Source organism: Propithecus coquereli, unplaced genomic scaffold (genome assembly GCF_000956105.1).
Source record: "Propithecus coquereli isolate 6110/MARCELLA unplaced genomic scaffold, Pcoq_1.0 Scaffold5, whole genome shotgun sequence".
In the NCBI taxonomy this organism is placed as follows: domain Eukaryota; kingdom Metazoa; phylum Chordata; class Mammalia; order Primates; family Indriidae; genus Propithecus; species Propithecus coquereli.
Genome location: NW_012150840.1, coordinates 13,066,788 through 13,089,449, shown reverse-complemented (window position 1 = coordinate 13,089,449; position 22,662 = coordinate 13,066,788). Strand labels below are relative to the sequence as shown.

The 22,662-nt window shown below is 47.2% G+C and overlaps 2 protein-coding genes across 2 annotated transcripts in view; one reads left to right on the top strand and one right to left on the bottom strand.

The window, feature by feature from the left end:
* Positions 1 to 4,909: 4,909 nt before the first annotated feature.
* On the top strand, positions 4,910 to 13,501 carry ZFYVE1 (zinc finger, FYVE domain containing 1). Its single transcript, XM_012656267.1, has 8 exons — positions 4,910 to 5,045; positions 7,028 to 7,136; positions 7,669 to 7,766; positions 7,858 to 7,975; positions 10,137 to 10,307; positions 10,862 to 11,042; positions 11,620 to 11,733; positions 13,264 to 13,501. Exons 1-8 carry the CDS (start codon positions 4,981 to 4,983, stop codon positions 13,494 to 13,496), a joined length of 1,089 nt encoding a protein of 362 aa, XP_012511721.1. The 5' UTR covers positions 4,910 to 4,980; the 3' UTR covers positions 13,497 to 13,501.
* A 4,004-nt stretch (positions 13,502 to 17,505) lies between these two features.
* The window catches only part of DCAF4 (DDB1 and CUL4 associated factor 4), a 30,093-nt gene continuing 24,936 nt past the window's right edge, over positions 17,506 to 22,662 (bottom strand). Inside the window, exons 10-14 of the mRNA XM_012656082.1 lie at positions 22,492 to 22,590; positions 21,969 to 22,066; positions 20,809 to 20,982; positions 20,354 to 20,468; positions 17,506 to 18,496 (exon numbers count right to left, since the gene is read on the bottom strand). Of these exons, the coding sequence (XP_012511536.1) occupies positions 18,303 to 18,496; positions 20,354 to 20,468; positions 20,809 to 20,982; positions 21,969 to 22,066; positions 22,492 to 22,590 (680 nt within the window). The 3' untranslated portion in view covers positions 17,506 to 18,302. The remainder of the gene's footprint in view (positions 18,497 to 20,353; positions 20,469 to 20,808; positions 20,983 to 21,968; positions 22,067 to 22,491; positions 22,591 to 22,662) is intronic.

The following is a 22,662-nucleotide window of genomic DNA, read 5'->3' as shown; positions in this document are numbered from 1 at the left end:
TCCTCCTGCCTCAGCCTCCCAAGTAGCTGGGACTACAGGCATGCGCCACCATGCCCGGCTAATTTTTTCTATATATTTTTAGTTGTCCGATTAATTTCTTTCTATTTTTAGTAGAGACGGGGTCTCTCTCTTGCTCAGGCTGGTCTTGGAACTCCTGAGCTCAAACAATCCGCCCGCCTCGGCCTCCCAGAGAGCTAGGATTACAGGCGTGAGCCACCGCGCCCGGCCGAGAACCCGTCTCTTAAAAGAAAAAAGAGATGTCATTTAAAAAATTATAAAAGCAATGCATGTTCATGGTAATTCAAGTAGTACAGAAAATGTGTGAGGCGTGAGTTAAGTCCCTTTTCCTTCTCACCTCCCTACTCCTTACTCGGTAGAGGTAACAATACTTTCTTGCATAAGCCTCCAGAAATTTTCAGTGCTACATAAGTGCATAATAAGTATGTGGTTATCTTTCTGTATTAGTCCATAATACATGCCTCATTCTTTCTAATGCCATTAGTATACTTTAAAAAAGTTATTAGCTATATCTTATTTATGAGGCTCCACCTGATTGATGCAGCACTATTGGATTCAGAAGGAGTGCAAGTACTTTACACATTCATTATTGACCAGGAAATGTGGATTTGGAAATATGATTAATGAGAAGGAATGAAGAATTTGGAGAGAGAGAGATCCGCAGCCACTTTCTGCCCTAGTGGCTTGCCCATATGTGCCTGGGAGTAGTTTCCTACTCACCCTGCTGACAGGATCACTTTCCTTGCCATCCAGCCACCTTGTGGTCCAGACCTCCAGGCCCCACTTCCCTTTTTTCTAGCTAGGTTATTTCTCACTTCTTGACCATTCACTCCTTTGCTCAGCATCCACAGTAGCAACAGCCCATATACCTACAAGCAGAGCATACCCTCACTGAGCAGGTAAATCTGTTGAAAGAGATGCTAAGGTCCCTATTAAATAACAGAATTAATATTGAATAGAGGAGTTGAATATTGAGTTAACTATGGTTGTCTAGTAATTGGGAGATTAGTAATTGGGAGAACAATTTTATTTATTTTTTTATTTTCTTTTACCTGGAGCCACACTCAAGAAGCCTTGAGCAAGTGGACTCCAGAGACTACCATTTTAAAGTTGGGTTTGTATAGGTTTTATGTAATTCTTTAGCTTCTGACCTCTAAATGTAGAAACTGACTTTCCAATTTCATCACATCAGGAAGCATCTGTTAAGTATTTATAATGTTATTGTGTTTTGTGGGGGTGGCATCTTTGATCAGATTATAGAAGAGTGTCTATTTTGAATCAGGAAATTCACTGCTAGCCCTAGATGACTGGGGCTAACCCTTTAGGCACAATAGAAGGAGCCACACTGTTGTCAAGGCAACTGAAGTTCAAGATCATCTGGTCTCCAGGCAACCTTTTCCAGACTTGCCTCAAATGCTTTCCCAAGCTTTCTCAGGAGGGGCCCTTCCCTGTCCTCCTCTTCCAGCTTTGGGACCCCAGGAGGAGGAGAGCCCAAGAAACCATGGAATGATGTGAGGTTTGGAATTTTTGAAACAGCTAAATATTAATATGTGGATCAGGTGGTAGGTAAAGAACTGGAAAAGAAAATTCATGCTATAGAGAAAGGAGGACAGTTCCTCCCTACTCTTGTATCTAAAACACACTAACACTGGGTTTGCTTGTTAGCAGTTTCTGTTATATTCCCATACTCTTGATTCTTGTAAGGCCTCCTGAAGCTTGTCATGGTTTGATTCGTTACTGTCAGCTTGTGACTTGTGAAAGAAGTGAGATGTTTGTTCTCTTACCCAGCACGTGGGAGGGTGGGTAGACCACCATCTGAATTGACAAGGCTGGTTTGTCTGGGAGTTCTTTTTCTGATGTCACAAGAGGTTACTGTTGCCTTGGACAACATAAGCTAATAGTGAATTTGTCTATGGCAGGGCATGATGGTGGGTCTGCGGGCATAAGCACTGTGGGACATCAGGCTGCAGATTGTTTCATGCCAAGCTTTGCAATACTCATACCTATAATCCCAGTGATGAGGGAGGATCGCTAGAGGCCAAGAATTTGAGACTAGCCTGGGCAACGTAGTGAGACCCTGTGTCTACAAAAAATGAAAAAAATATAGTGAGGCTTGGTGTCTCATGCCTGTAGTCCCAGCTACTTGAGAGGCTGAGGCAGGAGATCACTTGAGCCCCAGAGTTTGAGGCTGCAGTGAGCTATGATCATGCCACTGCACTCCAGCCTGGGTGACAGAGCAAGACCCTGTCTCTTCAAAAAAAAAAAACTTCCATACCTTCTGTAGTGGCTTCTACATTTCTATATTCTTTAGCTATTTCCTCTTTTTGTCTTACTTTCTCTATCACCTCATTAGATACTTGAACATCTCTTTGCAGCTAAATATTCCCCCCAAAATGCAATTAGCCATGGAGACCAGCGAGCTGTCGTGGAAAGGAGGTTCTTACATCCCGTACATTACCCGGGTTGGGTAGTAAGAGTGCCTACTGAAGAAAGTAGAATAATCCTCAGCATTAAAAACAATAAAAATGATGTTAATAACGGCAGCTAACATTTTCTGAGTGTCCACTCTATGTCATGTGCTCCACATGGGTGACCTCATTTGATCTTCCCAGTGTTACCTGTGAAGAAACCTATTGAGGAAGGTACTACTGGAATTCCCATTTTATAGACAAGGAAATAGAGGCACAGAGTGTGCAAAGCTGCCAACTACAAGCGGAAATGACTTTAGAGGTCTTATGTTCTATTTATGCAAATTTTCTGTTTTGTTTCATTCTATATCCATGTTTGGTTTTTATATAAAAATAACTTCCTCCCCCAATTTTTTTTTTTTTTTTTTGGTGCCGTGGTGTCAGTCACTTAACCACACCTGGCTAATTTTTTCTATTTTTAGTAGAGATGGGTTCTCACTCTTTCTCAGCTTGGTCTCAAACTCCTGACCTCAAAAGATTCTCTGGCCTTGGCCTTGCAGAGTGCTAGGATTGCAGGCGCGAGTGGCCTTCCTCTCCAAATCTTTCAGTGAGTTGATGCATTAGGAAGATATGCTCTATTTGCTCTCCAGGGATAGCAGGAGTGTTATGCACGTACCTGTTTGAGAAACACAGCCTTAAGAGTTATGAATACTTTGGCCAGTTAGGGAGTAGTTACCCTTAAATTTGAGAGGAGGGCATGGGATGAAGCCCAGGACAAGGCCAGGGCCAGGAGAGGAGGGCAGGTTTGGTATGTGAATGTGGGGTTGGTGCTGGGGCACTTCACCCCAAAGGTTCTAGTTGAGTACCTGTTGGGATCTTTGCTAGCATTGAAGGAGGATACGAAAGTAGGAGACGTTTTTCAGAGTGTTTAGATGCAGTCTGGGAGGTATAATACAACAGGCCCATAGCTTTGCATCATTGCCTAATCACGCAATTCCTAGTTCAGGTGTTGAGCACAACAGAGAAGGCAGAGTCATGTGGTTGGGAAGGCTTCATTGGAAGAGGGGAAACAAACAAACAAAAAAACCCCTGAAAGATTGGTCACATTTAGAAGTAGGAGAGAGAATGGTGTGTATAGGCTGAAGTGTGATTCCACTTGCCCCGCTTCTCACTTCTTCTCGTTAATATTCATACATATACTCATTCATATTCTCTCAAAATCTTCATTTTTTTTCATTAAATTACTCTTTACAAAATTACCCCCGAGAAGGACAGGACTTGTATGTGTTATTATTTGTCAGACCATTTTTGTTAGTCTAAGGTGAGGATTGCCACTTGGTCAGCCATGGCCGACGGATGGTGTTTAGTGGTCCTGCACGTTGTCCCTGCAGAATCTGAGTTTGAAGGCCCTTGGGTGAGCTGTGCTCTCTCAGTTCAACGTCCTCCTTGCCGCTGCCCTTGCCTCACACCTGACCTGAGTCATCACTGATATCACGTGCCTTTATAGGCCCTTGAAGTTGCAACTCCAGGTGTTAAGACTGACTTGGAAATAGAAACAGGAACCTTAAATAAGAAGCTCTCAGTCCTTGAAGCTCTCTTCAGAGCCTGAGAACCTTAGTTTGGAACCTTAACCTGCCCTTTTCCCAAATCTCATCTTAAAATTTCTTCTGCTTTTTTACAAGAGGAAGTAACATCTTGTCCTTTTGTTTAGGCCACTTTCCCTTCTCTTCCCCTGAATAGTGCCTGGCTGCTTCATCCTGGGAGACTGAAAGGTAGAAGCTTGTATTTAATGGTTTTTAAAGCCTGGAAAGCCCATTTCTGTAATTAGCCTGAAGAAAATTTTCAATATAAAGTAATGAGGAAAAACATGATTAGAAATGCAAGCTACCTTTCAACATAAAATTTTCAGTTTGCTTTGCAAATACGGTTTCTTTTTTTCTTGGCATTTATTTGGGCCTTTTGCTGCTTTCTAGGTTAGTAGAGTTGAGAAACGGCTGCCAAACACTGTAATAATTCTCACTTGTGTTTTGGCTGATGCCGTTTTTTTTCTGTGTTGACTGAGTTCTGTGGCCTAGTAAACTGCAGTGCCTGTGGTTAGAACCGAGATAGAAGCCCAGGAAGCTCCCAGCTTGAGGGCTCTGCCCCTGACTCAAAGAGGAGCCACCCTCTCGGTTTCTTGGCCCTGGCCTCACAGAGGTGAAATGGGCCTCAGTCAGTATTTGTGACGGGCTGGAATGAAAGACTGAGTCTTTGAGGGGTTTATAACCCCCAAGGCAATTAGGAGAGAAAGTGACTTTGGTTTCTCTTGACCCCTGGGGAAATGGGCTGGTTCTTTGGAGGTTTCCTGTGGTGAGGATTCACGTGAGTTAGACCAGGAAGGTCAAGGGTAATGAACAGAAGTTACTGGGTTCCCTCTCTGGCTGTGGTGCCCGTAAGAAATACGCCAGCAGCGACGGCATCTTAGAAGGCAAATCGCTGAAGGGCCAACGTGTGTCACCTTCCTCCTCGGCAGGCCTTGAGCGACCGCTTCAGCGGCGAGATCCCTGATGACCAGATGGCGCACAGCTCCTTTTTTCCAGATGAATACTTCACCTGCTCCTCCGTGTGCCTCAGCTGTGGGTAAGTGAGGCCAGCCCTCCCCTGACCCCCGCGGTGGGACTCGGGGCTTAGAGTGGCGCTTCTCAGACGCCAGTGAGCACGCAGATCGCCTCGGTCTGGTTAAACGACACGTTATGATTTAAATCATCCGGGGTGAGGCCCGAGATGGTGCGTTCCCAGCAGGTTCCTGTAAGATCCTGGTCATCCGGGAGCCACACGATGAGGTAGCAAGCGTTTCAAGAACACGTGGCTGGGAAGAATCCCCTGAAAATTCCAACCTGGGGTAGATGTTAAATTGACTGGCTTCTGGTTTAGGCAGTTTTTGGTGCTGCGGATTTTGACTTCGGCTCACCTGCTTTTCTGTTTCTTCTACCACGGCTTTCGGTCATTTATTCCTAGCATTCCATTTATTCACCTCATATTTGAGTGCCCCCTTGTGATTCTTTTCACCGTGAGGGCAGACACTTAGAGCACGTTAGAATTTTCCAGGGAAAATTCAAAATGATCGAGGCCGGGGCCCCCTTCTGGGGATTCGCATTTAATGGATCGTGGGTAGAGCGTCAGCACCAGCGTGTGGAAACGGCTGCTCAGGCGGTTCTGGTGTGTGCCCTGAGTGGAGAGCGTTGGGTCGGGCAGTGCCTCGCAAACTCTCATCTGCACGTGCGTCCCCTTGAGAATTGGGTGAAATGCAGATTCTGAATCCGCAGGTCTGGGTCAGGCCAGAGATCCTGCGTTTCTAGCAAGCTGCCGGGCGATGCTGCACCGCTAGTCCACGCACCCCACTTTGTCACACGGGGATTAGAGCAGAGAGTCTCACGGTTAGCCCGTGTGGGAAAACTGAAAGGGTGTGTGAAACCAGATTGTTGGGCCCTGCCCCCGAGCTTTCTGATTCGGTAGGGCCTGAGAGTTTTTATTTTTAATAAATTCCCAGGTGCTGCCGCTGTTGCTTATTGGGACCACGCTTTGACTATCATTGGATTAGTGTGAGCTTTTGAAGGCTGTTAAGTCCCAGCCTGGTGACTTGGCTGATGGGCCCCAGGTGATTGAAATGCAGTGTGTCAAGGTCAGATTATAGTCTCCGGGTCCTGTAGACATGCCCTCCCACCACCTTCACCACCAAATTGTCTTTGCTCACATCAGGACCATTGCCCGTGTCCTCTACACTTGCCCTTCTGTGGGAGGAGACCTGAGCCTGCTTCTGTTATGAATGGCCTTTTTGCCCTGGACCCTGCAGGCCACCTGCTAGGCACTGAACCACCTCTGACCTTGGTTAAAAGAACTTGGTTCTTGGATTATACAGCCTGCGCCAGGGAGAACTAAGGATTAGCTTGGAGAGTTGAGCTTGAAAAGGGGAGAGGGGTATTAGTTGCCAGTGTGGCTAACCTTCCTTTTTGCTCGCTCCATGAGCCCAGCGTGAGAGGCTTAAGCACTGTTAGATCATTGCTTTTTCATTCTGAGCCTTGCCAGGATTTCCAGAACTTTCCCTTTTATCATAGTGAAAGTCTAAAGTCCTGATCTCTGTTTTTGCATTGTCAGGATGACAGAGCTCACTGTTCATTTGGAAGGTTTTCTTGTTCAGCTTAAGCCTCCCCTTAATGCATTGCCAACTTTTGGGGGTTGGTTTTTGTTTTGCATTTTGGCAGCCTGTTCTGGTTAAACTTTCCATTTCATCTCGTTTGGATTTTTGAGTTTTCTGAGAGCCATTCAGGTTTCATCTCTGGTCAAGTTTGGTATCTTTTGGCCCCTCCATTCCTGCTGAGGGGACAGGGCGTTTTCCGAGAAGAGATTCTTTTCCTCCTTCGTCCTCATACAGGGGTAGTGGTTGCTCTGCCTCTGCAGTGCTGTTGATTGCAAGAGCCACCGTTTCTGTGCTCAGCATCTGAGGCCCAGTTCATAGCTAAGGTCTGGTTTTGGCCCTGAGCCTGGCTCAGGGTCACACTGTTCTGTGTAAGTGGCATTGGCTCCTTCAGCCAACTCATCGGCAGTTTTTGGGCTTCACCCAGGGTTGGATGTAAGAACAGCATGAATCATGGGAAGGAAGGAGTGCCTCACGAAGCCAAGAGCCGCTGCAGATACTCCCACCAGTATGACAACCGAGTCTACACCTGCAAGGTGAGTTCTTGGAGCTTCTCTCTGCCCTAGCAGCTGGCTAGCTGGTTGCACTCTCCTTTCGGCAGGGCTGTCTTGGGGCTGCCCTTTGCTGCATCCCAAAGTATTTGATATTCAAATTGAGTATCTCTGAAACTTCTCTCCAGCTCTAACCAAAAGAACTCACATGTCTTCATTGCTGGGGCCCCTTCGTTTATTGTTTTAAGCTTATTTTCCTCCTCATTCTGTTAAGCTTGTATGTGAGGTTCATATTCATGGAAACGCTCTTCAGGAAACTAGCATTGATTGATTTTTCCTGTCTGTGACGGGTCTGTGATTTAAAGCTCAGCGTTTGGGCCTGGGAGGGGTACCCACTGAATTCATTATCATTCAGGGCACTGGTTTCTTTAGAGAAACGAACCTTCTCAGGTGCTACACTCAGGGTCTGGAACCCTCAGCTGCTATGGTTTGTGGGGAGTTGGGGTGGATGGGGGTGTGATGAGGCCATGGGGTGTGGTGGAAATAAAATGAGCTGGCGGAGCGCCCTGTGTTTCAGGCCTGCTACGAGAGAGGCAAGGAAGTCAGCGTAGTGCCCAAAACATCCGCTTCCACCGACTCTCCCTGGATGGGTCTCGCAAAATATGCCTGGTCTGGGTGAGTTTAAACAACACAGCTGAAAGTGTTTTGGTGTGTTTGTCTCCCCGGCACCTGGCCGGGTAACGGTATTTATTTGCCTCCCTTGTAGGTACGTGATTGAGTGTCCTAACTGTGGTGTGGTCTATCGGAGTCGGCAGTACTGGTTTGGGAACCAAGATCCCGTGGATACGGTGGTGCGGACGGAGATCGTGCACGTGTGGCCCGGAGTAAGAACACTTTGCTTAGCTTTTCTTCTTTCTCTTGTATCGTTCGGTTATATATATGTGTGGAAAAGTGGAAGTTGTTAGAATTAAGGTTAATTGTGAATTTCAATATATTGGTGATTTAGAACGGCAGGATCTGGAGAACCTTTCTTATTCAAGACCTTTAATTGTTTTTCTTTCTTCCTGCATAAATAATAGGAGCACAACTTTAAATAAAATAAACGAAAAATGACCCTATAGTTCTCCTTTGGCAAATAAAACTTCATTTATTCAGGTTCTCATTAATTTTCTATATGCATAAGATTATAGTTGCAATTATAATTTACATGCCATTTTCCTTGCCTTTTTTCATAACACTATTTTATTTAGTTTTATTTCCACAATGCTGCTACTTTTCATGATTCTCATTTGTCACTGTAATATTTTGTCCAGTGGTATAGTGTGACTCACCATTCTCTTGTTGAACATTTATGCTGGTCATGATTTTTTCTTATCAAAGAAAATGCTATAGTGACCATCTTCATGTGAAAAAGTCACTTCTTTGTTTTTTTTTTTGTTTTTTTGTTTTTTTTGAGACAGAGTCTTGTTCTGTTGCCCTGGGTGGTAGAATGCACTGGTGTCGTCATAGCTCACTGCAACCTCAAACTCCTGGGCTCAAACGATCCACCCACCTTGGCCTCCCTGAGTGCTAGGATCACAGGCATGAGCCACTGTGCCTGGTCAGAAAACCACTTCCTGGCCGGGCCTGGTGGCTCACACCTGTAATCCTAGCACTCCGGGAGGCCGAGGTGGGTGGATCGTTTGAGCTCAGGAGTTCGAAACCAGCCTGAGCAAGAGTGAGACCCTGCCTCTACTAAAAAACAGAAAGAAATTAGCTGGACAACTAAAAAAATATATATATAAAAATTAGCTGGGCATGGTGGCAAATGCCTGTAGTCCCAGCTACTCAGGAGGCTGAGGCAGGAGGATCGCTTGAGCCCAGGAGTTTGAGGTTGCTGTGAGCTAGGCTGACGCCACGGCACTCTAGCCCGGGCAACAGAGTGAGACTCTGTCTCAAAAGAAAAAAGAAAACCACTTCCTTATTTTGGAAAATTTTCTTTGAAGTAATGGGGTTACCGTATACCCTTAATCACTGTTCTTTAATTTGACTTTTGAATTCTGGATGTCAATAAAACAAATCTGTTTACAAGGCAGTGATATGGTGCTTTCATTATGTATTAAATCACTGTTACTTGGTTGGGGAACCTGCAGCCTTGGGGCCACATGTGGCCTTCTACATCCTTGAGTGCGGCCTTTTGACTGAATCCAAACTTTACAGAACAAATTTTTTTAAGAAAGGGATTTGTTCTGTGAAGTTTGGATGTGGTCGAGGGGCCACACTTGGGGATCCAGAGGGCCACATGCGGCCTTGAGGCCACAGGTTCCCCACCCCTGCCAGGACAACTTTAAAGTGAGAAAGTGTAAGTGGTGAGTATAAGTGCTGAGATAGCTTTTGGATTTACAGTGTTCTAGGAAAACAGTAATGTAGTCGTTTACTCTTAGGCTGCATTCCTCATAGTCCTTGGGGTTAGGAGAGTACAAGCACCTCCCTGTCTGTTTGTTGGCTCAGTCATTCATTCATTTCTTCACTCATTATTTCAGCATAGTTTGAGTACTATATGCTCAGAATTGAGCTAGATACTTCACAAAAATGGAAGAGATACATTATTCTCAGAGTTCACAGTTTAATAAGGAGTCAGATACATAGATGTTGCACTTACAGAAATAGGATTCCTAGAGATATACAGGTATCAGAGGCACAGAGGGGAAAGGGCTCCTGGTCGAGGAGGCTTCCAGGCGCGGCGTCATCTCCTGTGTCATCTGGGCCAAGCAAGTCCGGAATTGAACAGCTGCACGTCAAGTCTTATGGTCCTTGTTGGGAATAATGCCAGAGAGATTCCTGCTCTGTTTCTATTCTTCCCTGTCGAGGAGTTTGTTTTTCTTTTTTTATTACTGTATTTTAAAAATTTTATTTTTATATACTGTCAGTCTCACCTGTATACGAGCCAGGGAGTTTATGGTTCTGAGCTGGCCGTGGTGAGTGTGCAACTCACCAGAGACCACTCTCCTTCCTCCCTTTTACCCCCTTCCCAGAGCATGATGGGAGCCTGCGTTTTCGTTTCAGACTGATGGATTTCTGAAGGACAACAACAACGCTGCCCAGCGCCTGCTGGACGGGATGAGCTTCATGGCTCAGTCAGTGTCCGAGCTGAGCCTTGGGCCCACCAAGGCTGTGACTTCCTGGCTGACAGACCAGATCGCCCCTGCCTACTGGAGGCCCAACTCCCAGATCCTGGTATGGTGTGGCAGGCTGCGGCCCTGGCGTAGCCCATCCTGCTTAGGCTGCTTTCCCTGGGCTCAGCTTCTTCTGTGAGGATGGTGTGAACATTTTCTCCCAGTAAAATTAGCTCCAGCAGTACTGGGAGTGGTAGGGTTTGTTGAGGCAGCCAGTTTTCTCTTTGCCCATTGATTTCTCTTTGTGGTGTTCTGTAAATATTTTCTTCGTGGTGGGTTTTAGCTTCCTTACCTGCAAGGGCCAGTTAATTCTGCTCGGATGTCTGAGGTTGCAGATACAGAATCTGGAGGGAAAGGGGCCTGATACATAATGTCTACAGCACCTACAGCAAGGGACACCTGGCTTCAGCCCAAACACTTTGTGACAGGAAACTCACTCCTTACCAGGCTTCCTTTCCACTCTCAGATAAGTCTTACTGCTAGCAAGGCTTTGTCCTTACCGAGCTGAAACCCGCCTCCCTTAGTTTCTGGTTTGTCCCCTGGGTCTTGTTGACTTTCCAGCTGAGCAGACACGTACCATACCTGCCTCTCTGTTTTGTTTTGGGTTTGGAACAGAGCTGCAACAAGTGCGCGACGTCCTTTAAAGATAACGACACTAAGCATCACTGCCGGGCCTGTGGGGAGGGCTTCTGTGACAGCTGTTCATCCAAGACCCGGCCGGTGCCCGAGCGGGGCTGGGGCCCTGCGCCTGTGCGGGTGTGTGACAACTGTTATGAAGCCAGGAATGTGCAGTTAGGTAATGTGGGGCCCGGCTGCTGCAAACACGTAGGGGGAGAACTTTCCCTCCTTGGCACTGGGTGTTGGGAACTGGACCCCCATGTACCCCACCCTGTTTCTAACCACAACACTCTTCTGAGAGCCAGTTGCTCCTCTTGGCCAATCGTCCTTAAACTCTTTGTTAGCAGAGTCCTGGGGATGCTCTTCCTGAGGGGATGTGTTTGAACCCGTTCTGCTCTCTAAGCTGCAGAAATGCTTCTGTGAGAAGGGAATACACACCTAGCAGCTGATTTCTGAAAAGGCTGCAGTGTTTACCAGAGATGGCTTAGACTGGGGTTCTAGGTCATGCTCCTAGAACCTTTCTGCCTTACTTTAAAAGAAGGCTATAAAATAGCTTCAGAGGGTTGTAGGTAAAAGACTAACAGATGTCACCCAATTTCAGGGTCTGGGCTGACCTCACCTGTAGCAATCGTTGCAGGATAGCACAGTGGTACCCTGGGAAAAGAATCTAGAAGTGTTCTGCTATTGCCTGCTTGAGTTTTACATTTGGGAAATGACTTAAAAGGTGACAGCTTTTCTTTTATCATTATCTGCAGATGTTACTGAGACACAGGCGGACGATGAAGGCGGAACGCTGATTGCTCGGAAGGTGGGCGAGGCTGTGCAGAACACTCTGGGAGCTGTGGTGACAGCCATTGACATACCACTAGGTGGGCCTGGCAGTGCTTCTCTTGGGTGTAGTGTATGTGGGATGAGGGGTTTTGGGGTGCCCTGGGCTGTCATTTTGTCAAAGTCTTGCCAACCTAGATTGAATTGGGCAGCAAGGAAGAAAACCTTCACATTTGCTTCTGCTGAGTACCTTGGTGGTTTCATATTTATTCTCTTACACCATCTAGTGTCACATAACAAACTACCTGAAAAATGTAAGGGTTTAAAACACCATTTTATGATGTCTTACAACTTCGTTGGCTAGAAGTTGGGAAGGATAATGATTCTGCTCCAAATGGCATTGCCTGGAGTTACTACCTGATATTCCAGGGTGGCAGCTAATCTTGAGGGTGCATGGTGATGTCACTTATGTGCCAGGTGCCTTGGCAGGGGTAGTTGGAAGGCTGGCCCTGCAGAGCCCTCTGCATGTGTATTCTCCAGGCCTGTTCTTGTATCTCTCCAGTGGTAGCTGCACTTCTTAAATGGTGGCTCAGGGCTCTAAGCGTTAATAGTCCAAGAGACAGGAAGTAGAAGCTGCCAATACCTTAAGGCCTAGGCCTGTAAACTGGCACTTCTGTAGTCAGTATCCTGTATTCTGTTGCGGTCACAGAGCCTGCTTGGATTCAAGGGAGGGGGCAGGAGTGTCAAAGATGAAAGGCATGTCAAAGATTTGCGACTGTCTTTGACACACTAGCCAAGCTACTGTTAATTTAGGATTTAATATATTAATAGCTACACAGCTCCAGATGTGAGGGGTACTTGTAGTCAGGATGGGAAGAGGAAGAGGAAGGGAAATCAACCAGTGTGTGGCTGGCTTAGGCAGGGTTGGCCAGGCATGGGGCAGTTTGGTGCATCATAGGGGAGAGACCAAAGGTTTCTGGGTGGGTGCTGAGGAAAGTGGCTTGGATCAGATTTCATCCTTGTGGCTCACAAAACGAGCAGATGATGAGCTTTTACACAAGGATATAGGAATTAGAGGGCTGTGCCCAGGCTTGAAGCTCAGGTTGCATCTGCCCTTGGGCACCTGGGAGAGGGAAGGGCCATGCTTGGCACAGATGACCTGCCAACTATGCTCACCAAGTGCTCACTTACTGAGGACCCACTGGGTGTGAAGTCCCAGGCCAGTGTGTTAGACACTCTGTTTCTTGTCATCAAGGTGGAACTATAAAGATGAGGAGTAAGAGCCCGAGAGGTTAAGTAACCTGTCTTAATCCTGCAGCTACTAATTAACTTGTCCTCGGTGGAACTGGGGCTTGAGCGTCTGACTCCAGAGCCGAGCCTGCCTTAGTTCCCTCAGGGGCTCCTGGAAAGCTTGCACGTCTGTCAGCAGCAGGGCCTAGGCCCGGCCCAGAGATTCTGATCCGGATGGTAAGGGGCAGAGGCCGGGCCTCTGCATTTTTTAAAGTCTCTATTGGTGACGGTGCACTTGGGATTACAAGCCAGGAAGTGTCCGAGGATGCTCTCTTGCTCGTTGGGACTCAGGGCAGCGGGTTTTGTGCGTCCTGACCGTTGTTGTTCCTTCGCTGCCATAGGTCTCGTAAAGGACGCGGCCAGGCCGGCGTACTGGGTGCCTGACCACGAGATCCTGCACTGCCACAACTGCAGGAAGGAGTTCAGCATCAAGCTCTCCAAGCATCACTGCCGGGCCTGCGGACAGGGCTTCTGTGACGAGTGCTCCCATGACCGCCGGGCTGTCCCCTCTCGTGGCTGGGACCATCCCGTCCGAGTCTGCTTCAACTGCAATAAAAAGCCCGGTGACCTTTAACCCCAGTCCCCTCTCCGAGTCCTTCACAATTCCTTAGGTTCTCAGGGTTAGAAACTGAAGTCTCATTGAGGTAGGCCCTCCTCCCGGTCACCTACTGTGGTGTGTGTCCTCTCCTCTACTCATCCTGGGGCCACTTTCCCTCAGTGGGGGTGAGCCTGGCGGCAGGCCCGAAGGTGTGAACCCCTCAGGGCAGGGGCCGAGCAACTATAGCAAAGGGGAAATGAACCTGAATCCGTTGCAGTTATTTCATTTTAAAATAGTAAGTATGTATGTGTGTATGTATCTCCATATATACATATGAAAGGAACCTGCAGTGTATCGAGCCTGCCGCTGGCTGCGAAGACTTACCACAGTCTGTCCCCAGCACAGGGATAAGGTGGCAGTGGCAGCAGGTCTTCCCCACAAAGCCAAGCCAGGTGCAAAGCCACTGCGTTGCCGGTCCCCTCTTGCTGCTCCTCCCTGAGCCTCAGAAGCCTCTCCCTTCCTTGCCTTTTCCCTTCCTGCCTCTCAACGGCCTGGAAGTGAGCCTCCCAGGGACTTCTGGCTCGAAACGGCCTGAAGGTAATTCACCTGGGCCTCGGGGAGTCGAATCCCAGTTCTTGGCTTAAGCCTGTTTTGGTCAGAGACCACCCAACTTCGTGTGCAGGTCACCAGAGTGGGTGGAGGGTCAGAGGTCGGGTCTTTAGCCCTGAGAAGTCAAAATGCAGGTGCCTTGCCCATCCCTCGTACCTGGGAGAGCAAGGAAGGCAGCGGGCCTTCCCGGCAGTGCTTGCTGTTCGTTGACGCTTCTGTCTTCACTAGGCCTTCCTAAAAGGCTGTGCTCTCCTAAATTGAAACACCTGCCACCTCCTGCTCCCTCCATCCCCCTCGAGCCCATGATCTGCTTCTGAGTGTCGCACTAGGATTTTTATTGCTTAAAGTGTCTTAAATCTTTGTTCCCAGTCGTATAACCTCTCTGGCTATTGGAGGGGGTGATCATGAGAAACCTTCCAGGGAAACAGAGCACAGAATGGACTGTTAGTTGTTTTTTTAAAGTATATATAAATATTGCAACAGATCATTAAAAGTTCTCTTTTCGGTCCTTGCAAGAGAAGTCAGCGAACTTTTGTTTCTCATCAAGAGCTTGGACATCCATATCTATTGTGAGTGGAAAGAGACTGTTGTGCTGAAATCCTGTCATCATGGTGGATTTTATCTTCAGTGGCCAAAAACGAAGACTTAAAAGCATACTTCTTGACTGAACTGGTGGGTGGGTTGAGCTTCAAGGAGGTGCGTGGGTGGTCATTCCTGGCGTGAGTATCGGTGTGACATGAGCCCTGGAGTGTGTTGGTCCTTCTCCGACCTGCTCCTTATCGCCTCCTGTGGCCCAGTGACTGAGGCCCTACTCTAGAACTGTGTATTATCAAATTCGCCATTATAAAGGAATCTTCCTGCTGAATGTGGACTGTTCTTTTCCTCTAACTCCATCAGGAAAGCTTGCTCACCTCTTTCCAGTTGATGGGAAAGTAGCTGGTGGCTTTCAGAGCAGAAGCCAAGTGAGGCATATTTCTAAGGTGGTAATATTTTCCTATAAATGTTTATTATTATGACACGTTTTTTTTTTTTTTTTGAGACAGAGTCTTGCTCTGTTGTCCCGGCTAGAGTGCCGTCGCGTCATCCTAGCTCACAGCAACCTCAAACTCCTGGGCTCAAGTGATCCTCCTGCCTCAGCCTCCCGAGTAGTTGGGACTACTGGTGTGTACCACCATACCCGGCTAATTTTTTTTTACATATATATTTTTTTTAGTAGAGACAGGGTCTCACTCTTGCTCAGGCTGGTCTCCAACTCTTGAGCTCAAACAATCCGCCCGCCTCAGCCTCCCAGAGTGCTAGGATTACAGGCATGAGCCACCGCGCCCAGCCCATAAGAACTTTAAGAAAAAGCATTGCAAAATACCACAACTCCATTGTCATATGGAGTGAGTTTTAATCTCATGACAACAGACTGTTCCCCCCCTCCAGCTTTTAGGTAGATGGCATTGCCCCTGATCAGTTTGCTGCTGGGACCAGAACTTTGAGGATTGTCATGAATATTCCTTTATTTAGAGGAGATGAGAGCTGATGGTCACAGGATTTTTTTCTAGTGACTGTATGGTTCCACACGTTCTCACTCATCACGCAGGCATCCCGCACTTGGCTGTTCTTGGCCTTTCCCCAGTGGGGGTGAGCGTTGGGTGGGAGCCGCAGCACAGGCCGAGCTGCGCTGGCTTGGCCTGGGGTGGGCAGCGAGGCGGGTACGTGCAGCTTGGGAAGCGGTTTTGTGGCTTGGCTTCTGAGTTCCACTCTGTAGCTGTGGTATCAAGGTCATGGGGGGACTCTTCTCTCACAGTGGCAAAGACTGGGTATTACTCCTGATTTGTCATTTCTAGGTTTAAAATAGATACTACTAGTGACCTGTGGGGAGCACTGAAAAAAATTTTTTTCCCTTTGAATGTGACACTTCTTTCTCCCTCCTGCCTTGTCTGTCCAACTCCTAGGTCAGTGATCCACTGTTTCCCCGTCTCTGTGGCTATTGACACTGTGGTCTTTGTCCCTCCCTGCCCCAGTTTCTTTCCCCGCATCTTTCTCTTTCCTGTCTTCATCTCTTTCACCCGTATCGTCTCTCAATTTTTTGGGGTGAGTGGGGCAGGGTGGGGAAAGGTTTGGGAAAAGAGGTGAAATGTCGCAGCCATATTAGACCTGGTGGTTCTGTCGTGCTCGGGCACTCCTGAGTGTCCACCTGGCCACATGGTAGTGACATTTCTAGCTTGTCACTATCCTAGTCTAAGGCTCTTTTCGTAGGAATCAGGCAGAAAAATCTAAACTCCCTTACACCTGTCAGACTAATGGAGGAAAGGAAGTATACCGGTATCCAATTAATGGGAGGTTCTTTACCGCTCTATATGCATCTAATCCCAGCCTCACCTATTTGGGGTGAAAGCCAGCTAAATACAGGATGAAAAAGAAGTCTTAAAAAACCCATTGAACTATGATACATCTACATTTCAGCTTGGTTAATTTTCTCAAACTGAAAACCATATAACCAACCAGCACCCAGAATAAGAAATGGAACATGGGCATCCTACCCCTACTCCCCAACTGGGAGTAACCACTATTTAATAAACTGACATTTAATAACATAGTTTAGGTCTCCCTCCTTTTTAGGGGAGGTGCAACATAAAAACTTTTCATCACTTTATGGTTTAAAAGACTTGCTCATAAGTGGAGGTAGTTGTTAAACATATCCCTGACAGCAGTGACTAGAGATTTTAGCTTGTGGCTGAAAGCTAAGTGGTCTCCTAAGCAGTGGACCCAGTGGGATCGTTACACATCCCCTGGGTTTAACTCTGCTGGTTTTACTTATTTGGGAATTGGAAAAGCAAAGAGAACAGATATGTCGGTGCCTGTTACATGCTGGCACTGTGCTAGGATCTTCATATATAAAATGTATATATTAAAAAAAGATACACACATGTACGGTTACTTCTCATAACCACCCTGGAAGGCAGGCAGTAGTGTTCACACTTTACAGCTAACGACATTGGCTCAGAGAGGTTCAAAAAATCCCAGAGTGGCCTGGCAAATGGCCTCTGAGTCCAGGAGGCCTGGATACCTCCAAAGTGAGGAGTCTATACTCTGCCTTGTACAGCCTTCCCTGGTGTATCATGGTAGAGCTTCTTCCTTTAAGTTTTACTTCTTCTCCCTCACACCTTGTGAATTCTTTTGCATTTCCAGATAAAGTCACTATCTTTAACGGGGAAGTTAAAAAAAATCAAAGTACCTGCTACTATTGTGTCTAGAGAGCTTAACTTTGTATCTAATAATTTGCGCTATCCTAAGAGGTTCTCTTGGCAAAGGACAGTAATATTAAATACTTGCCTTTCACTAAAAGCTTCGTAATCTCCTAAATCATTAACAGAAGCAACATGTTACACCATGGTTCTTTTTTGTAGTTTACTGTCTGGTAGAAAAACAAGTTAATACTTTTATATCAACATTTCACCAACTGCCACTCCTAGATTACAAAAGTCAAAGCCAATTTTCTTTGACACTGGGCCCTTAAATCTGACATTCATGTCATCATGCTAGAAGCCGGAGCTGCTGTACCCTACATTCTGGAAGGTGCCTCAACAAGGGTGCATTAAGGATTGTTTTAAACTTCTAGCATTGAAAAAGATCAATCATTCCTCCCAATGCCTATGGATAATAACAAAAGGAGAATCTCAGAGATTTGCTATGGATATTGAGTTTGAGAAGGCTAGTTTAATGAGTCTAAATTCCAGCTTTAAATTGTTCTGTAGAGACTCAGGGAAATGAGTCTCCCCCCATCTCCTGCTAGCTTCCTCAAGTACAGAAGATGAATGTCTTCCTGCGACCCAGGCACTGACTAGTCAAACAGTCTCACCAGTCTCATCATTAGGCTTCTCCCAAACAGCCTGTGGTGAAAGCAGCAGCTTTAATTTGGTTACTATAGTTTTCACTGATGTTCAGTCCTCAGAACTAGTCTTTTCTGTTAAACAAAAAAGGGGGACATAAACTATTCTAAGGAATTCGACCAGAAAAGGAAATAGGTACCTTTTATGAAAAGGACTTTCAAGCTCTCTGAGCACACTGTTTAACTGAAACAACTTTGCTCAAGTGTCTCCACATAAAACACTTAGCACCTTGCCCCCAGCAGCCAGATGGCTGGGATCTGTGTCACTTAAAATGCCCTCATTAGAAACAGAAATAAGCCACTCTTTACTCCCCTAAGTCAATCCACATTCCTCCTGGCTGTATCCTGCAGAATTAGCCGTAGGAGAAACAATACAGGTCCCGCTGGACGGCCATGAGCAGGCCCGGCGCTCCCCGAAAGCCCCCAAGCCGTGAAGAGAAGGCCACACTGGGAATGTCGGCCTTGGAGGTGGGGTACGGAGAGGGTATGGTTCTGAGCAGCTGGGCATCATGGAGGCTCCAGATTCTCGTGTAGCAGTCCTGGCCCACTATGAAAGAGGGAAGGCACAAGGCAGGTTATCTAGAGAATGCAAAACGAAAGTTATGTACATGTAGACATGGCTTCTACGTGATTCTTTAGAGCTAAGCATAATTTCATGGGAGCCAAAACACAAACTCACTAACAGAAAGTATCTACTGATAACAAGAGTCACCCTGGTGCTCTAGAGCCATAACTAGTTGCAGGTATTTAAAGTGACAAGACGCACTACGTTGGCTGTGTAATGCCGTGGCTGGCTCAACAGGTATCCTAGCTAACGGCTGGGCATTTTGTTTCTCCTGGTGTCAAGGAATGTTTATTATTAAGTGGGAGCCCAGCCCAATGGTCTAGATGATAGACAACTGATTTCCTTTTTATGAAACAGTAACCAGGAAGATCTGTCAACTTCATTACATCTGGTGACAGACCAGGTTGACAACTCTCCCAGAGCTCTTTTGGTTTAATGGTTTGGTTCCTAAGACCACTTTGTCTTCAGGGCTTTAAGTTCTGAGGAATGTGACCACAGCACCAGAGTTATGGGAGCCCAGACACATGATATATGCTACTGGAGATCTTCAGCAGGAGGAGGAGGAGGGCAGGCCTTGGGCAGTCATAGATTTCACATTTGTGATTTTGACCACCTGAGTGACTCTGAGACCATGGTGCTACCTCCCCTAGGCTGACTCCTGGCTGCAGTTTCTTACCAAAGCTAGTGACTGTCTGCAGCTGCCTTTCCACAAAGTTTAGCTCTTGGCCGGGTGCGGTGGCTCACGCCTATAATCCCAGCACTCTGGGAGGCCAAGGCTGGAGGACTGCTTTGAGCTCAGGAGATCGAGACTAGCCTGAGCAAGAGCGAGACTCCCTCTCTACTAAAAATAGAAAGATTAGCCAGGCATCATGATGCATGCCTATAGTCCCAGCTACTCGGGAGGCTGAGGCAGGAGGATCGCTTGAGCCCAGGAGTTTGAGGCTGCTGTGAGCTAGGCTGACACCACGGCACTCTAGCCCAGGCAACAGAGCGAGACTCTGTCTCAAAAAAAAAAAAAAAAAAAAAAAAAGAAGGCTTAGGTCTTCTCTATTTTCTAGCACACAGAAGCTCTTCTGAGATAAAAATATGTGAAAAATGGATTTTGAAAGGAAGTTAAGTGCTGGTGTTGTTAAGAGTAGTAAATAAGACTAAGAAAGTTGTAACAAAGTGATACTTCTTAGCCACAAAAGTGTTTCATGGGGAATTAAGTGCTTTCCGTAGAAATATTAACAAGCCTGAGGATTCATGAAGACTGAGAACATACTCCTTAATGTCAAGGGCCTATTTCATATGTAAAAACACTGATCTTTCATGCTTTCAGATTATTCTATAGCCCAGAAACGATAAAATCTGTAATCAATTGGTAACTAGTGGCCAGATAGCTGCTCCTGTTCTACAGTTCAGGGATCCACAGGGATGGTGGTAAAGGGACCAGGAATCAGTTACTTCATAATGACCGTAACACTCCTTTTCTCAGCATCCCCTGGTGCAAATGTGAGCAGAAAGAACAGGAGCCCAAGTTTTTAGACAAGTCAGTGCACGACGGGATAATGCTGGCTTGATGAATAGACTCAGACCCCAAACCCAGGTCCCTCAGCACCTCCCCTGCTTGTTTCTGAAGTGATGTCTGCCTACTGACATGGGGACAGAGGCTCTCCAACTGGGGCATGTTTAAACCATTGCTTATTAATAGACAACTCTACTTCCCTTCTAGTCTCCCCACCCGACTATCCCTTGATTGAATTCTGTTTCTGAGTAAACTCTCCCTCTGCTAAGCTGCTGGGGCCCCTAAGAGATACGACTTGATGGGATGGAATCTCCCCCTCCTTCCTCAAGTACCTGCCACCACGACTCCTTCCTCCTCGTGCACGTGCAAGGGCAGGTAGGCGTACTCATTCACATGGCCTTCGTACTGCCTTATACACTTCGTGGCCCTCAGGTCCCACAGCTTGATCTGTGGGGAGAAGCAGGAACACTGGTGAACCCCAGGTGTGAAGCCAGGAGAGGTGGTCTACAGTGCCCTCTTCAGGTCATGAAGGTCTACATCTCGAACTCCGGAGCCCTGGAGTCCAAAAGAACGTAACCAGAGAACCCCTTTCTCTTCTGTCTAGGCCAGATTATGCTCACCCAAGCAGCAAAGCAGCCCTCAGGGATAGCCTACAACTTGCCTAGTCTCCAGCTACCTTTCCCCTGCCTGGTGTCTTGGCACAAGGGTCTCTCCTGCAGAATCCCTTTACCTGGCAGGGTTCTGGGCCATAAGATCCTGTGGCCTGAGAAAGGCAGTCTTTCCCTACCTTTCCAGCCATGTCTGATGCCATCACACATTCCTCTTCTTGGAGGATTTGCACAGAGGTCACTGCTGAGTCATGGAACAGGCGGGTGGCCTTCCACCCCTTGCCTTGATTTCCACAACGCAGATCAATGGCAAAGATCTCCCCGGAGCGACAGCCGTTAAACAGCAAAGGAGCCTGTGGGAAGAGGGACTGCTTGGTGCCCAGCTACTACTACACCTCCCGCTGAGGCTGGGAAGGGTGTGTCCTCCTGAATATATCCCCTCCTTTCCTCCCTCCTCCCAGCCTCTGGGTCAGAAAGCGTGGGTGGACACGTGTCAGTCAGGTTTTGGGTCTTAATGGAGTTGGGAAGGAAAGTGAGTCCCTGTGAAATGGTAAAAGCAGTGGACCCCTTGTGTCCTCCAGCGTCCTCCTAGTGGGGAGCACACAGGACATAGGAGCTGGCCCCCTGGCTACATTGTTCCCTTTGGCCCCTCTCTCTGAAGCCCCAGTGATAGCACCCTGTCTGCAAGGTCTTTGGTAAGGCTGCAGTGATGAGTGCAGAGTAGGAGAGATCAGAGATGCAGGTAAGATGTGGGGTCCTTAGAAGGGCAGATGGCCAAGGAGGCCCGAATGATGAACTCTGTCCTTACTGCCAAAGCAGGTCAGCAGACTTCCTCCTCCCTGCTTTCAAAGAAAGAGAGCATTTTCTACAGGCAAGCCTTTGAAATATAGTAATGACTAGGAGTTTGATTTTTATATATAAAATGTACAACTTAAAAGGGGTGTATGAAACTAGTAAGCGCTATGAACTGGTACTTAATTTACACATTTTAAAAATGGTTTGTCCTGATGGCTAGGTCCAAGTACCCAAGAATTGCTGACAATTCATTTAAAGAGGAAGTTGTCTAAAGCCAGCTTAGGCAGGCCTCTCTGGATCAGCCAATTTTCACTTGGCTCAGATATATTCACAAAGTGACCTGTTAATACTTCCTGAGGCTCTTTTTTTTTTATTTCAGCATATTATGGGGGTACAGATGTTTAGGGTATGTATGTTGCCCTTCCCCCCTCCCCCTCCACTTTCTGAGGCTCTTTTTAGAGCCACAACGGGGAATCCAATTTGAATCCAGCCAAATTTCCATTCTGGGCAAACTTTATATTATACCCTTCCCAATCGAACCAACCAAGAGAGCAAACTGCTGGGTCAAGACATCACTGCTGGTCACAAACGACTGCCGGTGCCCCGTCACCACATTGGTTAGCAGGACACGCCGAGACAAGCCTGGTGGAGACAGAGAGGGGCCAGTGAGACAGTGTCATGTGTAGTCTGGGGGCAGGGACTGCTGGATAGGGTTTTTTTTTTTTGAGACAGAGTCTTGCTCTGTTGCCTGGGCTAGAGTGCTGTGGCATCAGCCTAGCTCACAGCAGCCTCAAACTCCTGGTCTCAAGTGATCCTTCTGCCTCAGTCTCCCGAGTAGCTGGGACTACAGGTGCTTGCCATCACACCTGGCTAAATTTTTCTATTTTTAGTAGAGATGGGGTCTCGCTCTTCTCAGGTTGGTCTCAAACTCCTGAGCTCAAGCTGTTTTCCCGCCTTGGCCTCCCAGAGTGCTGGGATTACAGGCGTGAACCACTGAGCCCGGCCCTGGATAGGGTCTTAAGGTCTGTTAAATCCTCTTCTATGGGTACCTGTGGAGGCAGGCTCACCTGTACTGAAGCAGTTATTTGCCTGGATGTTCAGTGACCATGCACAGGACCAGGCACCAGGGATCCGGAAACTGCAGAGCATGCCAGGCCGGTCCACTCCTGCTGAGGGGATCAGAAAATGTAGAGCATGGCTGTCCTTTAGATAGGCCACTGACCATCAGATATGGAAAA